This window comes from Ruditapes philippinarum, unplaced genomic scaffold (genome assembly GCF_026571515.1).
Source record: "Ruditapes philippinarum isolate M1 unplaced genomic scaffold, ASM2657151v2 ctg8506_1_1_1_1, whole genome shotgun sequence".
In the NCBI taxonomy this organism is placed as follows: Eukaryota; Metazoa; Mollusca; class Bivalvia; order Venerida; family Veneridae; genus Ruditapes; species Ruditapes philippinarum.
Window position 1 is genome coordinate 63,405 of NW_026862520.1, and position 18,062 is coordinate 81,466.

The window sequence follows — 18,062 nt, forward strand, 5'->3', positions numbered from 1 at the left end:
TATTTGTAACATTGTTTTTTGTAATATTATGTACATGATAGATGTCAGGCTTTAGACAGTATTGTATTATTTGTCATTTGATTTTATTGTGTATTTGCAGGTCACTGACTTTATTGACTACTGTAATGCTGTATACTGAGCACTGTGTCCTTTTATGATAGACTGTAGTGTATTTGAACTTGAACAGTGACACATTTACAATTTAAAGAAAATAAAAGAAGAACCCAGAAATACTTGGTTGTATTTACTTATTAAAATAACCATAGTTACAGGTTTATTAGCAGTATAGAATATATAGTAAAATGCAGACAATATAAAGTATATAGTAATAGTTATAAAGATTGTTGACAGGTTATATGGTCCTATATAAACGGCTGTTTGTAAATATAACCCGAGCCGCAAGGCGAAGGTTATATTGCAAACAGCCGTTTATATATGGCCATATTACCTGTCAACAATCTTTATAACGAATTTATAATACAGCAAACATTATTTTTTAGAGAAAAAAACTAAGATTTCTTCATGAATCGACAACAGCCGTGTATATTATATGTTATTTTAGTTTTGGAGTGATATATGTGGATATATTACCTGTCAAGATTTTATATCACCCGAACCGTTACACGAGGGTGATATTTTATCTTGGCAGGTAATATATCCAGTTTGAAGTTTGGAGTTTGAACAACTTACAAACTCCTCACAGCGGTTACGTTACGCTTTGCTACTTTAACCACTGCCACCACTGAAATCACGTGACGATAGTTGTATCATGTGACAAAAACATGGCGGCCAGTTTAAGAACGCCAAGGACCCCATATCAAACTGGCAGATTTATAATTACATTCTTACCAGACAAAATATGTTCAAAACACACAATTTGTTTAAACTTTAAAACAAGTGCCGGGTCAAATCTTTTACGCTATCGTTCAATAAATGTCTAAATTTTGCCATTGTTTACTATACATACGGTGTCACAGTGAAAATATATTTCGTTATGTTTACAAAATAATTTTTATGCATATATTTTTTTACATTCTTGTACATTAAGCATAACTATTTAACGAAAGAAAACTAAAATGATATAAAGTATTCTATTTTAAAATTAAAAGTGAAAAAAATATATCCGGCTATATTCGACCGAATTTACTTGTGGTGGCAGTGGTTACTGTACTGATCAGGGGAAGTAACCGCTGCGAGGAGTTTGAACAACTTACACTAGAAGCCATTTTGATTTTTAGCAGTTGCATTGTGGTAAATGATGAGTCAATTACGGGTCAGACTACCCTATTGTTTTTACTTCCATATGCTTATGTTATAGGCATGTGTGGAGGTCACTGTCAAAGGCTAGGCTTATAATTTTATCATCGATTATACTAAATAATGGTCCTTTGTTAAAAGATTGTGAACTTTTTTTGTATTAAGGATAATACATGAAGTTTACTAATTAAGGTCCACAATCATTGCATGGATTTTGACTTATTTATGAACATTTTCAACTTACAAAAATGTATGGTTAAAATTGTGCATGCATCATCAATATTCAAAATTGCTGAGTGTATTAAATGAAACAAAACTTCATTCATGTCTTGAAATTAAAGTTCCTTACAAAGACCCATAACCTTGACATGGATTTTAACTGAAAAATGCCCATTTTAACAGAATTAAATAAAAGCTTGTTCACAAAATTACAAAAGCTCATGAGTGATGATATATCTTGTCTTAAATCAAAAGACACCTTCAACTTAACATTTTCTTATCTTATTAATAAAGTCATTTTCTTATCTTATTAATGAAGTTATTAATTGATATTGTATTAACAACCAATTTGTATATTTGAGTCTGACTGGTTTGTGCATGCACATATCAATAGGCTATCTTATTTCCTCATTTCAATAGATATATGTCTTAAAATGTCTGAAGAAGAAAATGTTAAGTGTTTTTGTATATTTATCAAACAATTATGATATGAAGTATATTTAACAAACAGTATAAATTGCAGTATACTATAATGCATAGTATAATTTTATTCAACTCGTGCAATAAATTCAGTATTGAACTTACACTCATTCAATATCCTCTATTTATCACACACCTGTTGCTGGTGACGGCGTTTAAGTTGACGTTGGTAACGACGTCGTTTAAAAGTACGACGTTGTTAAAAAGTACGTCAGATTGACTAAACGGAAAATTATTTTGCTTAACATAATTATCCTGGAAAAATATTTTCAAATAAGACAATGCATGCAAAATTGATTATTCAAATAATAAACAACGTCGTTCACATATGTGTGCACAGTCTTTTTTCCAGTATACTATATTATCACACACCCGTGCCGATTTTGCGACTCCGTAAATATGGTATTGCACGGCCGTGCATATATTTTGACGTGACGTCATTAGCGTTATACAAACATAGTGTAAAGACGCACGACATGTTAGCGTTATACTATAGGCGAGTCAATTAAAAATGACTCTTTTTTCACTTTAAATGGTCTTTATTTTGGGTATGTGATAAATAGAATATTAAATTCGTGTAAGTTCATTACTGAATTTATTGCACTCGTTGAATAAAATAATATTATGCTCGCCAGAGGCTCGCATAATATAATTTTATTCAACTCGTGCAATAAATTCAGTATTGAACTTACACTCATTTAATATCCTCTATTTATCAATTTTTAGATTTTCAGTACATAGATTTTTTTTTATTGTATTTCCAGCGGAAGAGTTACTCTTCTCTTGTAGGTAGCGGGCACGTTTCATCTTGCGAATTTTGTCGCACGTATGGACGTACAGATCTGTATAAGTACATCTGTCTTTCAAATGAGAGACCGCCTGACAGTAGTACAGGTGGCATTTGTTCTGCAGTGAACGTAGTGTCCGAATATCGTAAGAGTTTGAACGATCTTTCGTCACCATCGGGAGTTTTCCTCACAGTTACCTCGCCAGGTCTATTGTGCTCAATTCTGGAAGCATGGATTGAAAATATATATTGAAATACTAATTTATACTTTCACAAAACACTTATGCATAAGAAAGTGGCTAGCCGTACGGACCCAAACTGCTAGCGAAAAGTTAAGCAGTCGCGCACGTCTAGCCTATACGCACTGAACTGCGCTGTATCATGAACAGAAATTTTCTATGTCCGCTATTAAAAGTGATCAAGATAAAAATTCATTACAACTGTATTACGTCTATAGACATGATTTAATAATGTTTCAGTTTATTTCTCCTGTACTTTCGCACGGACTTTATCAAAATCAACTTCCGATCATCAAACGCCAAAAATAATATATTTACGTAACGTTAATTGTTAAAGTTTTCGTGATACTCAAGAAAAGAAAGTTTGCATTTTTTTTAATGTCGTACGGCTAGCCTCAACAGTGTGTATAGGCTAGTCGCACGTTACTAAGGTATGGCTAGAACTTTTGGCTAGCAACACGGGCCCGTACGGCTAGCCACTGCCATTTCATAATAATTTCAGAATGCAACGTAAATTTATTGGTAAAGAATGATAAAAGAAAATCTTTATAAAAAGTATATATTAACATTGACACCTGAAATGTTGATATGATGAAATTCCCGGTAGGGCTTTGTAGTACTGATTAAAGTATGTCTTCCAGTCAAACCATGTCCATTCTGGGTAGCTCACTGATTCGTTAACGGTTGAAGACTTGTTTACTTGATTTACAAGATCAAGCAAGGAATCTGCATCACATCGCCTACAAAGAGTAAACGTTCTCGAATTTAAAGCTAGTAAAGGATTAATACCGACGTAACTATACAAAGTGTCGCCCGAAATATATGGACAGTGACTGTTCCATAAACAGTATGTAGCCATAGATATAGAAAACCGTATATATGATATATATAATAAACCCTGATGATAAAATAAAATCCAGTATGAAAAAGATATGGATATTTTAACGGTATTTTAAACAATTATAGTAATGAATTCTATTGACCTTCTAATCAGCTATTAGAATTAGCAAACACACCTGTATAATCTCTTAAAATTTGCAAATCCAGCGTCTACAAGACATCTACTGTGACCAGGAATCTGCATGTGTAGGTCAATTCTTTTGTGCAGTCCTGTCATTACACGCCATGAAAGATAGGCTAACACATATCTGTTTTTGTTTTGTCCTATAAAAGGAATGATTTACGGACATAATGTGTAAATTTTGGCAATAATTTTAATTAATTTATTCATTTATTTTATGAACTTTACTGGTTTCATTCATATATTAATTAATTCATTCATTCATTCATTCATGCATTCATTCATTCATTCATTCATTCATTCATTCATTCATTCATTCATTCACATTTTATTTATACATTTACATAGGGACTCAGTACATAGTCTGCGTGATCGTAAACCAACAAATCAAAAAAGAATCAATTCATAAATTGCAATTAAAACATATTTTCTATTTATCAATTAGCTTATTTAGTTTGTCTCGATTATTTATTTCAATAAAGAGTTCCTACAAAAAGGTTGAAAAAAATCAAATACCAGCGCAGTTATCAGCATGTAATGAACAATTATCTTCCTGTTTACCAACGCGTTGGAAAGCATGGTGCATCATACTAATAACAGCATTTGGACCGTGTGACAGCTTTCCGTCTACGCCGATGCACTGGCTCTCATCAAAAAATGCTGGCACAAAAATTGAAATAACTTCATTATGGTATAATTTGCACATGCGTGCATTTTTAGAATGTGTAGAACGTTTATCTAATAATGTCTTTGGACGAGAATCTACTTCCGTTACTTATTTTTATAAAGTGTTTTTTTTTTAGTTGCAGTATGATAATGTAATTCAAATGTTTGGTAATTTATCACTGGCCAGCCGGTGTCCGTAGATTTATTCATGCGTGTTTGAAATTCAACCATAAATTACTGAAAAGGCGCGTTGAAAATTGGCAGATAATTGATAAGTTATAGTCTGCATTCTAAATAACGCATTGTAAATACAAATGAGATGAGAAACAAAGAAATGGTAGATAAATTGTAACCTTTTTCAATGACAAGAAGTAAAGAGGTCCCATCTGACGAGCATGATGCGGAAGTGTGACGTTCTGGGCGAAATCAAATGTATAGTGCATTGTACTAGGTATATTGCCGAGCAACGCAGCTGTCTCTAAGGCTGTCTTACTTTGACGAATCAAATGTCAGATAAAGATTTCTTTCTTCTTGTGCTAGTCTGAATATGTGTTGCATAGATGACGTCGCGGTCATCTTCTCAGATTCTGTCACGGCATCGACAATCTTCTTGCGATATTGTTCACATTTTGAACAAACATCGTGACGTGGGGAAGCAATTACAATATGCGGTACACAAGCTTTCCATATCTGACAAAATGTTGTTCTTTTTACACATTTTCCATTCTCAGATCGTAAACTCTCAACATAAATAGAATGAATGGCTTTCTTTGTCAAGGATGAATGTAAATAGATGGGTGGGAGATCACCACGTCCTCTCGGAGCAGCTGGCTGTGGTAAGCCATTCTCGTCAGCATACGACCGTAAAAATGTCACTATTTTCATAACATCGTCAAAATGGAGAGCATGAATAGGCTTTCGTCCAGTATTGCCATGTTTACGTGGAGATACGCCATGACCATGTACGTGTTCGCATAAAGCTCTCAGAGAAAAGTCTGTAATGTCATATAATATCATGAAAGCCTGACGGCATATTTTCTTTCCTTCAAAACAATACAAGTAAGTGGGGCGCTTTCTCGAGCCTCTCCTGGTGTCAGCGTCTGATATTTTTACTGTGTTTAAAATAGTCATAATTAATTGTTCTTTTTCTTCCTTTAACATATCTCTAATAGATAAGATATGGTCATTTATATCTGAAGAACTTAATTTTTCTGTGCATTTATTTTCGCAGTTACAATGTTTAAAAAGAACACAACTATCCCACTCAATAAATGGATTTTCATTTTCCCTATCGTGTGAACATTGATCAAGGTATTGTGCGACCAGAATTTCATTTCCTATCGATGTGTCGTTGTCTTCGGACTCTGTTATACAAATGTCACGATCAGGTAATGGTGTCTCATTTGTATTTGATAAACCAAAATGATCATTGAACAAATTGTTGATCTCCTAAAACGAAAATAAAATAAAGAAAACCGTAAAATAATAATTCAAATTATAAAATAATAATTCAAATTATTAAGTTGTAATTTTGATTTTAGACTATTACGGCCAAAATGGAATTTAGGCGTTCACGTTACTCTACTGTGAGTGTTACAAGGGGGACAATCCGTCTAGCTTAATATGTTTTATCTATGGTAGCACTCCACACTAAATTTCAAGTTTCTGCCGTCAATGTCCTACAAGCAATATGTCTGATTAATCTGATCCCAAACTACACAACCTGGAAAAAGAAAACACATTTTGTTAAGAACATATATGTCATACCATTGCAAATCTGTAATGAAATCATCCCATGTGCAACAGTCAGGCAGTTAAAAAAATTCCAATTCATTCCGTAAAAGCCAAAAATCTATAGTGGTCCGAGACCCAAAACAACATTTTTCGTCCCTCCGGCAAAAAATACCTGCAAATATACGGTCTACAAAAACTCTGTCACTGCTTTAGCAACTCCCTATGCATGCAAAATATCACAAAGAAATAGGTGCTTGGCCTTGTAGATTTTTTGCTATTGCTGAAAGTTTGTACCCCCCTGTAAAATTACTTGTTTTCATCGAGCATGCTGTTTAAAAGCAATGTTTACAAACAATGGCGACCTTGACATACATAATTATCAGCATGTGATTTCTAACCATGTTTTCGAATTTGCCAATGATCATATTACATGTCACAAAAACAAATTTCATGCTGAAAATGCATTTTAAAGACAACCAGTCATTTAAATCCACAATAGTCACTATATCCATGAAATCCTCCCTGGCCATTCGAAGCTGTGGCTTCATTTAGTGTGGTGTGCTGCCTATCGGCTGCATTTTTATAGACATAGATTCTACCTAGCCGTGTTTACACTTGTTTATCCACTGAGTTAAACTTCTTATAAAGATTTTATTTTAATGTAACTTTTATCAAACTGTAGAAAAATTATCATAATAAATTTACAATCTCAAATTGCTGTTTAAATCATCGTACACAGTGACAGAGTATGACGGTGAGGGGACCTTATACAGTAGTGGCTCTTTGATTAAAAATATTAGACAATGCATCTTCATAGCCATGCAGATATTTAATAATTGAAACATGTCAGATGTACATCTTTATACTTTAGAAAAAAAATCGGGGAAAAGGTAATTTAAATATTTTACAATGCCCATTTGTTGTTTTTATAAACACGTCTGCCTACAGTACAGTACAGACCTCATTCCGAGATCAGAAATCCGATTGTTACACATTTGCTTTAATTGTTTTCAGTCTTGAACTTACGTGTAGTTTCTTGCAAAACAAAGAACAAGTTATACCTGCAACTCTTCTCCACCCTCTGCCATTATGTTTAATAATTATACGATTTAACGGACCCGCCCACTTCATACATTGTTTACAACGCTCCATGGATACAACGGGTGCGCGCACTGTTAAAAACTGTACAGCGCTGATTGAAAACACGCGCGATATATAATTAAAAAAAAAAACGTGGTAATTTTGGCGTCAACTTTGACGTCGTGTTTCTACGATTACGTCATTTGACCACGATGTTGGAAATGTCATGTCACGGCTTATATGGTTTTACACTAGCAGTACAATATTATGTCAGCTTGTTACTCTAATGATCCAAAATAAGGTAGAATGAGGTAACTACATTTGTTAAGTGAAGTTCAAGAAAGTCAATTAAATCACAGACAGGAATAAATTTATGTTTGTTTATGCTGAATTTAAAAGATGATCTTAATACTGATTATATTACTTTAAAACTTGTTTATCAGGATCCGGTTGTTCAAAACATTGGTTAGTGTTAACCAGTGGTTAAATTCATTATCCACTGGTTAACTTTTGTCTGTTGGATAAATTCTGTTGTTCAAAACTTATCCAATGGATAAAATGCGTTATCCAGCGGTTAACTTTAACAAGTCGTATGACCACCGGATAATGCCCTTAACCAGTGGTTAGTCATCATCATTAAAACAGTAAAAATCATTAAAACTTGTTTAAAACAAGATTTTTGTTGCAAAAAATATGTTTATTTTTCTTAACTAGAACATTTCATATAAAATGCATAGGATTAAATTGAAACATTTCTGAAAAAGTGCTTTTAGAACCCTTTTTCAATCTAAATTTGTTGTTGTTGTAGTTTAGAAAATTCAGTTAAACAGTCATAACTTTCTTATTCTTTAATAAAACATACAAGTGTCAGTACTCATTTTCTTAGTTAGAACATTACTTATCTAATGGAAGTAATTTCAATTCAAAATTTGAAAAAAAGTTGTTTTGAATTTTTTCTTATGTGTGTCTAAGGGAAAAATAAATCTATCAATACTTTAAGGCCTCTGATATACTTTTTGTTTAATTCCAAAAACAAGAAAGCACAAAACGTGCAAAAATATTTTTTGGGAGCTTTTTGATTCTAATGAATTTATTATATGTAAAAAAATCAGCCATTTTGTTTCCAGAATCACTAACCAACCCTGTTGCATTGTGGTACTTAACCAGTGGATAAACACGCTATCCACTGGTTAGGTAGCCAGTGTACTATCCAACTATTGAACAATGAAATTTTATCCACTGGATAGCTGGCCGCTGGTTAAGGATTTAGCCAGTGGATAAGCTATCCATTGGTTAATTTTAACCAATGTTTTGAACAACCCGGTCCAGTATGATAATTGAACAGATTCAGACATTTTATGAAAATTAATTTGTTTGTATACCACATTGAGGCTATTGATAGTAAATGGGACTTTCTTAAATTCCTGTGTAAATTTTTTAGAATCTTTTTATAATTAAGAATGATGTCCCAATGGCGTTAAAATGTTAAAAGCGACTGTTTTGGAGTTGACAGGGGTAAAATAAGGGAACAAGCAACTTTCTGTGCCACTAACAATAAAATTAATTCACCTATGGAGGTGAATTAATTTTCTTGTTAAATCTTTGTTAAAGCCGATGTTTTAACAAAAAGATAACGCTATTGTTTTCTGAACAACTGATTTTTTTAACAAAGATATTTAACAAAAAAATTAACAACACTTTGTTAACTTAACAGAACTTTAACGTTAACAATGTTTGAACAACAGAATTGCTTAACAACACAATTTAACACAGAATTTAACAATTTGTTGTTAATTTAACTATGAAGTCATTGTTAAATATTTAACAAAAGTTTTGAACAACTTTTAGCTCGACTATACGAAGTATATGGAGAGCTGTCCTACTCGCCCCGGCGTCGGCGTCCGCGTCCAGATTTCAGATTAAAGTTTTGGTGCAGTAAACTATTTTTCACTATAACTTTGTCAATTCTTGAGATATCAACTTCAAACTTCAAATATATGTTCCTTATCATCAACCACATCTTATGTGACAAGGTTCATAACTCTAGCACCAATATTTTTATATTTATCTCCCCTTGAGCTTAGAATTTTCCTTAAAAAGTACTATGTTTTACTGTTACTTCTTTATTTCTTAAGGGATCAACCTCATACTTCAAATACATGTACCTTATTATCATCGCCATCTTATGTGACAAGGTTCATAACTCTAGCACCAATATTTTCAGATTTATCTCCCCTTGAACTTAGAATTTACCTCAAAAAATACTATTTTTTACTGTTACTTCTTCATTCCTTAAGGGATCAACCTCATACTTCAAATATATGAACCTTATCATCATCCACATCTTATGTGACAAGGTTCATAACTCTAGCACCAATATTGCAAGAATTATCTCTCTATAAACTTAGATTTTTTTACTAGAAAATTGTTATTATTGCTATAACTTTTTTAGTTTTAAAGGTATCTACCTCAAACTTCAAATACTTATTCCTTATCATCAATTACATTTTATGTGACAATGTTCATAAATTTTGAAGCAATATTTACAGATTTATCTCTCTTTGAACTTTAAGGATTTTCTTTAAGAAATATTATAACTTCTTTACTTTTTAAGGTATCTACTTCAAACTTCAAATATATATTTCTTATCATTACACACATGTTGTGTGACAAGGTTCATAACTCTAGCGTGACTATTTCTACAATTATTCCCCTTGATCTTGGAATTTATGTTAACAAATGCTATTTTTTTACTATAACTTAATACATAATTATACATAATTGATTTTTCTTTCATAGTTTTGTCCTCCTTACTGCGTCCAGTATTTTATTAGTCGAGCTTCGCTGTCTCCTGTGACAGCTCTTGTTTTAATGATAATTACATTTATACTTTTACATCACATAGTTTTTTTTTTCAATAAACTGTATGATATTTGGAATACATATTCAATGCATGGTGCTGTAGCCTTTATGGGCGATTACAACGCCCAGTACCTGTAAAACGGTAGTACACATGGTAAATTAATGTTCAAATTTATTTCTGATACAAGTTTAAGTGTTGTTAATGTATTACCTATGTGCAGAGGACCTATGTACTAATATGTTTCGTATGATGATAGGTGCCGTACTTTAATTGATCACGTATGTGTACCTACTGATATTTTAGATTGTGCAACTGGATGTAAGATTATTGTCATAGGCCTGTCTTAACAAAATTTACATTTCCAATTAATTTATCAAATGAAAATTTAAATGTCGCTGAATCCGATTAAACAGAGAACTGGAAAAAAGTTGATGATCATTTCAATATATGTTGCTAATGCAGGGGGTCGAACGTATAGCATTGCGATACTCCTTTAAGCGAGGTGAAATCATGCGATACGAACTAATGGCGGATTTATTCGTGAAAACGCATGTCAGAGTGAATGTATTTTATTAATTATTTCATAAATATTCGATTACAATTGCATATTTTGTATTGAAGATGAGAAGATAGGACCAACACACATGTGTGAGGATGTGATCGTGAATAAAACTAGGCGTTGTGTCCGGTTCGTTTCCTTTATTCAAACTGAATGTTTACATACATAGGAAATGACGTTACGTTAAAAACATAAGTAAACAATTCGCGCAAAAGCGACGTTACGTGACGTCGCGCCAAATCTACAACATTCTCCGGGCCTCAGAAATGCTAAATGTAATAATCGTCATACAAAAACATAAAGTAATGGAATTACTTATTTAAAATCATATTGAAATTGAGCACCATAATTAAAACAGCTATATTTAGATATATCACAAACAGATTGGCGCTATGTAAAGTCTCGTTTTGAATTATTTTCACTCGTCTATGTTTATACAAATTGAATTGTCTTTTCACGAAATATTAGCGGTATAGGATAAATATTTCAATAAGTATCGTAATGTCTATTCATCTGGTTTCTGGATAATTTCCAATGGGTACAATTTGATAATCGGTCGTGTAGTCAGCCCTCCGGATGTACGTATCCTCGCGGCCCTCGAAAACCCGTCATTTCCCGTTAAAAGTTCATCAACTACCGCAAGGCTCCACTGTAGCCTGGGTGTAAAGTCGTCTTGGACAATAACAACGTCACCAACCTGAATAGTCTGGTTTGTGGTACCACTCGACCGTTGGTATACTCTTAATGACGTCAGATACTCGTGTTTCCAGCGGTGCCAATAGTGATTAATTAGGTAACCGGGAGTATCGTTGGTTACCACAGTATTGTAGAATGGTAGAGTTGTCAGTCTGCGTCCATGTAGTAAGTGTGAAGGGGTGAGAGGCTCTGGATCATCTCTAGCAGATGAAACGTAGGTAATCGGTCGATCGTTCATCATTGCCTCTACTTCGGTAACTATCGTCTGCAGCGTTTGCAAATTAATGGAAGCTTTGCCGAGAACTTTCTTAATCGCTGTTTTCATTACACCAATTAGTCGCTCCCACATTCCACCAAACCAAGGTGCTCTTTTTGGAATAAACTGCCAGTGTGTTCCTCTATGTGTAAGGGCAGTATGAAGATTTTGCGAATTATAGAGTCGCCGAATTTGATTGGCTGCTGCATGAAAAGTGGTACCATTATCAGATATCATCAGTCTTGGTAATGATCGTCTGCTGATGAATCGTCTGAAGGCTAACATAAATGATTCTTCTGTAAGGTCTGGAACTATTTCTAGATGAATAGCACGGGTTTTGGCACATGTGAATAGACATATGTATACCTTCTGCTGAACTTGCTTTTCTTTAATGTAAAGTGCCCCTGTGAAATCGACACCTGTTACGGAGAAGGGTGGTTCGACGATTACTCTGGAAACCGGAAGTGGTGGGGGGTCTGGGGCGGTATAGGGTCTTCCTGTAACTTTTCTACAAATGACACATCTTCGGAGAACACTTTTCACGTGCTGTCTGATTGATGGTATCCAGTATTTCTGGCGTAGATGGGTAACAGTATGGGCGACACCTGCATGTAACTGATTGTAATGAGCGTCTTCTATTATCAGTCTGGTGACATGACTCTTTGGGGACATAAGGAACGGGAATCTTGTTGTCTCTGGCAACTGTGCGTTATGTATTCTTCCGCCACAACGAATACAACCGTCCTTGTCTAAATAAAGTCTTAGCTGTCGAATTATTGGACTGCGTTTTTTCTGGGATTTAAGATCTTGAATTACGTCTGGGAAATATTGTTGTTGGCAAGTTTCAATCAGTTTTCCTTCTGCTAATCTCAGCTCTTCTGTAGATAATGGACCACTTTGGCGATAATTATACGTCACTCTGCAGTTTTTAATGAAACGTATGCCGTAACACGTAATAACTTGTGAAAGCTGCTATATCTGTTTAACTCTAGAATTTGACGTAAACCAGAGTTACCTCTCTTGTCAGATACAATTTCTTCCTCTGAATTTTGTTCCGTCACCGTAGTGAAAGTGATTGCCCTAGTTTGTTCCAAAGTAGGCCATTTATTGTTGTGAATTAACCAAGTAGGTCCATTTTTCCATAATGTGCTTGATTGTAACTGGGTCGCAGTTAAACCTCAGGATCCGGTTGTTCAAAACATTGGTTAGTGTTAACCAGTGGTTAAATTCATTATCCTCTGGTTAAATTTTGTCCGTTGGATAAGTTCTGTTGCTCAAAACTTATCCAACGGATAAAATGCGTTATCCAGTGGTTAACTTTAACCAGTCCGAGGACCACCGGATAAAGCCCTTAACCAGTGGTTAGCCATCATCATTAAAACAGTCTAAACCATAAAAACTTGTTTGAAACCAGATTTTTCTTACAAATATATGTTTATTTTGTCTTAACTAGAACATTTCATATGAAATGCATAGGATTAAATTGAAACATTTCTGAAAAAGTGCTTTTAGAACCCTTTTTCAACCTGAATTTGTTGTTGTTGTACTTTCTTATTTTTTAATAAAACATACAAGTGTCAGTACTCATTTTCTTAGTTAGAACATTACCCATCTAATGGAAGTAATTTCAATTCAAAATTTGGAAAAAAAAATTGTTTTTGAATTTTTTACCTATGTGTGTCTGAGGGAAAATTAGATCTATCGATACTTTTAGGCCTTTGATATACTTTTGCTTTATTCCAAAAACATGAAAGCACAAAACATTCAAAATTAAGTCTTTGGGAGCTTCCTGACTATTAGAAGATTATTACTCATCAATAAATTAGCCATTTTGTTTCCAGAATCACTAACCGCCCTGTTGCATTGTGGTACTTAACCAGTGGATAAATACGCAATCCACTGGTTAGGTAGCCAGGGTACTATCCAACTGTCGAACAATTTTATCCACTGGATAGCTGGCCGCTGGTTAAGGTTTTAACCAGTGGATAAGCTATCCATTGGTTAATTTTAACCAATGTTTTGAACAACCCGGTCCTGGTTTATAAATCAGCGGGATTTTGATCTGTTGGACAATATCGCCATTCAATATCGGGGGTAAGTTTCTTGATTTCTTCGACTCTGTTCAAAATGAAGCGTTTAAGTGTTTTTGTAGATTTCAGCCAACTTAATACTATTTGACTGTCGGACCAACATGTGATTTTCTTGCACGTGAATGCATTTGACACGTGGTGGGTTACACGTGCACCGATGAGTGCTGCCATCAGTTCTAGTCTGGGTAAAGTTATCTCTTTTACAGGTGCGACTCTATTCTTTGCAAATACAAGGGTAGATGTATGACCGGAAGTAAGATACGCTACAGCTCCATAAGCACGTGCACTTGCATCAACAAACACGTGTAAATTAAAATCGGCAGAATTTGCTGTATTTTCAGTGGTGGGAAAATATGGTCTCTGGAACTTGGTCTGAATTACGCTGTTCAGGTCGATGCTCAAATCAGCCCAGGTGTTAATGATATCAACCGGAAGTGGTGTGTCCCAATCAAATTTCTTCTTCCATAGCTCTTGAACTAGTAATTTGGCGCGTACAGTTACTGGGCTAAGCAATCCCAGGGGGTCATATAATTTTGAAGTCTGTTTGAGAATAGAACGTTTGGTTGTTCTCTCAGAGTTTACTATCGTGCGCTGTACAAACGACATCTCGTCATTATCCGGGTCCCATAACATTCCTAATACCTTGACAACTTTATCCTTGTCCAAGACTTTTTCAGCTACTGCGAGTTCACATAATTTACTGGAGTTTGAAGTCCACGATCGCAGATTGAATCCTGCTTCGGACATGAGAGCACGTGCGTACCGGAAATAGGTAAGAAGATCCTGTTCTTGTTGAAAATTTGAAATTACATTGTCGACATACAGGTCTCTGGTAATTATATTAGCGGCAGGGTTACTTGCATTCAGGGTCATGTGTTTTAGTAATGTAGCATTGAGAATAAATGGGGAACATGTGGCTCCAAAAAGAACAACTCGAAATCTGTATGTCACAAGCTGGCTTTTGGGATCTGTAGGGTCAGATAACCATAGAAATCTGGTAACATCTCTGTCATCTTCGTGTAGACCGACATGTAGAAAGGCTTTCTCTATGTCAGTTGATACTGCATACAGTACGCTCAGCGCGGCTTTTGCAAAACCCGCGTGACCCCGCGGATGAGGTTTACCGCGGACGAAAATTGGCTCAGATATTGTCCGCGTGACCCCGCGGACAGAAAATTTCACCACCGCGGACATAAATCGTCGACTGAAACCGTTTCCCCCGCGGAACGCAGCGGTAAATTGCGGAGGAACGCGGCGGTCAAACACCGGTCAACGCGGTGGAAACCTTAAATTTTTAAAAATTAATTACTGTATTTAAACATCAGTATACGTACGTACTGTAACATGTACTGTACATATAACTATATGTTAAATTTGTTTTTTTTTTGTTTTCTTTTTTGTTGTAATAAAAGTACATGTACAAATGCAGTGTATTTCTTGTTCTTCTTCTTGTTATTGTGTTGGGTAATGTATAATATGTATTCGATATCAAGATAAATCATTGTCGTCGCAACTTCATGGTAGTGAGAAACTTGAAGTCAAATAATGAAAATTATGACATTTATGAAAAAGATACTACAACAATTTATATGCCAGCTTTTGTTTCTTATTTAAAAACTTTGAAAACGTAACCCTCAACAATTTATTCAGGCAATATTCCAGGACGTCTCTTTCAATTGTCAGATGCGTTTTACTGTTTCTGTTTATTTGCATGTTGATCATAAAGTCTTATATTTTATTTGGAACATTAAAAGAAAGCGTTTATTTCACCAAAATATACATTAAATGATATTCTCGATTTATCTAATTACAGGTGTGAGCGTAATGTATATGTTTTGAAGTTTGTATCAACTGTTGAAGTTTATTTTCATTTTTGTTTTAGAAGTTTGTTTGTTTGTTCTTTTTTATTTTTTTATAGATTTTTTTTTTGCAGAATTTTGTTAAGCTTGACGTTATACTTTTTGTTATTTTATTATGAACAGTATGCATGTACATACATGTATATAAGGCAAACAAGCACATGGCAGTTATTTTCTAAGAACTTCCATCGACCGATTTTCAAGTTAAAAATATTTCATTTTATTTTTATCTTAATATATTATTGTTCATAGGAATAATAGTATTTGTAGACAACATGTAGTTTTAAGTACATACAATTGAACGTAATTGCCTTTGCTTTCTTGTATTTATTATATTTAGTTTTCATTGAAATTAATTCCGAGGATAATAATGTAATTTTATAATTTGTAAAAGGCAGCCTAATTATTATTGTTTTAATGGGTTTCAAATTCCGTTCAAAAAAATTAACGTATAATAACATTTAAGGAGACGATTGTGGTCAATTTTCAAGTCATTGTGTAAAAAAGATGACGTTAAAAAATAATAAAACGTCTATTATTTTTTGGAGGTTAATTTATACTGACCAACTGACTATGGCGTTCCCCCGCGGGAAACGGGTGACTGATTTTATCGACGAATGAAGAACGATCGTCAGAATTTTGTCCGCGGTGGAAACAACTGAACACTGGGGATCGCGGGGGAAATTAGGCTTTCATCGCGGACGAACCCCCGCGTTTGTCCGCGATAAAAAAAATCGTCCGCGGTGGTATCGCGGAAAAAGCAAAACCCGCGGTGAGCGTACTGTATCTACCAAGCCGAAATCTTAACAGAAGGGTGGTTAGATCATTCAGCTCTGGAGGTGTGGATTCAAGGCAATCGTTTAAACTTGGGCTTCTTTCTGATTGGCGGCAACTACAGTCATAGACTATTCGTATGGGCGTTGTTGTGGAATTCTTTTCAACTCCATGATGTGGTATATAATGCACGCGTTTTGCTCTGGAACTTTCGTCTACTCTTTCAATGAAACCTCTATTTTCTTGTTCCTGTATAATATCTTTATATTTCTTCAACATTTGGGGCTTCTGACTTAGGCGTTTTATTGTACATTCTGTTCTTTTCTTTGTAATGTTATAGTTTGAAGGGAGGGTTTGATGATTCTGTTTCCATGGCAACTTCGCTTTGTAATTTCCGTCTGAGAATGAAATACACGATTTCTGGTACTGTTGTAGATAAGAAGAGGCATCGGTATCTTCACAGTCTCCTTTTGAATTGATTCTATATCCCAAAATCGAGTGAGGTCTGTCGTTTCAGATACGTGGGTTGCTATGACTTCCATAACATTGGAAGGTGGATAACTACTCTCTACATGAAGTGGACCGGATAAAAAGTAACCAATGCGGGAACTTACAGCAGTGGGTCCATCACCTCTAATAATTTTGTCGCCAACTATCTGCCAGTAAAAATCAGCACCAATTAATAGTGATATATCGAATGTGGTATCCATGGTAACAGGGTGAGCAAGTTTGAGTCCTTGTAGATATTTCAAGTGTTTGATGGAGTTGCGATATACATTATTGATGGGCTTTGCTATCACGGGAACAATCAATACTCGGATTGGGATTAACATTCCGTCGTATGCTTCTAAATTTATAGTTGCCGTATTGAGATGTTGAACGCTGTGCGCTGGGTCGCCGAACGCTGATAAATGTATAATATCTGTTCCATCAATATTCAATTGAAGTTTATCGGCTAACTTTTGGGTGATAAAAGATCTTTTGGCTCCTTCGTTCATTAGAACATTTGCTTCTGTATATCGTCCATTAGCAGTTTTTAATAAAACATCTGACTGGTGGGTTTTTGAAAATAATATAGTTGTATCACCGGCTTCAATATTAGTACTCTAGTTTCTATAACTTCCGGTTACGTCAGACTGTTGTGTTTCATGACTTCCTATGGCGGGCTTATTTGGGTAGTTCTGGGGAAATGTCGATTGGGAATGGCTGCATGTACTAGTTTGATGGCGACAACGCGACTTGGACGGACATCAAGACACTTGGTGACCTTTACTTAGGCAGTTAAAACACAAATGTTTTATCTTTATGATTTGAATGCGCGATTTAACATCACTTACTTTCTTACAGTCTCCCATATGTATTTCATCACAGTAAACGCACTTTTTCTTTGAATGCTCAGTCCGGTATAATGACTTCCGGTTGTCTCTATTTCGTGCGGCGGTATAAAATGATGCTGTTGGTATGAATCTTTCCTGTTTAGTG

General features: G+C 34.7%; 2 protein-coding genes across 2 annotated transcripts; both read right to left on the reverse strand.

Annotated features, from left to right (window-relative positions):
- Positions 1–2,083: 2,083 nt before the first annotated feature.
- On the reverse strand, positions 2,084–5,169 carry LOC132719354 (uncharacterized). Its single transcript, XM_060703116.1, has 4 exons — positions 4,520–5,169; positions 3,999–4,146; positions 3,558–3,722; positions 2,084–2,966 (listed from the first exon to the last, which is right to left on the reverse strand). The coding sequence occupies exons 1-4, from the start codon at positions 4,707–4,709 to the stop codon at positions 2,729–2,731; spliced, it is 741 nt and encodes a 246-aa protein (XP_060559099.1). The 5' UTR covers positions 4,710–5,169; the 3' UTR covers positions 2,084–2,728.
- Positions 5,170–11,410: 6,241 nt separating this feature from the next.
- LOC132719352 (uncharacterized) lies at positions 11,411–16,859 on the reverse strand. The gene is made up of 3 exons (XM_060703115.1): positions 16,589–16,859; positions 14,022–14,915; positions 11,411–12,735 (listed from the first exon to the last, which is right to left on the reverse strand). Exons 1-3 carry the CDS (start codon positions 16,857–16,859, stop codon positions 11,411–11,413), a joined length of 2,490 nt encoding a protein of 829 aa, XP_060559098.1.
- Positions 16,860–18,062: the final 1,203 nt, after the last annotated feature.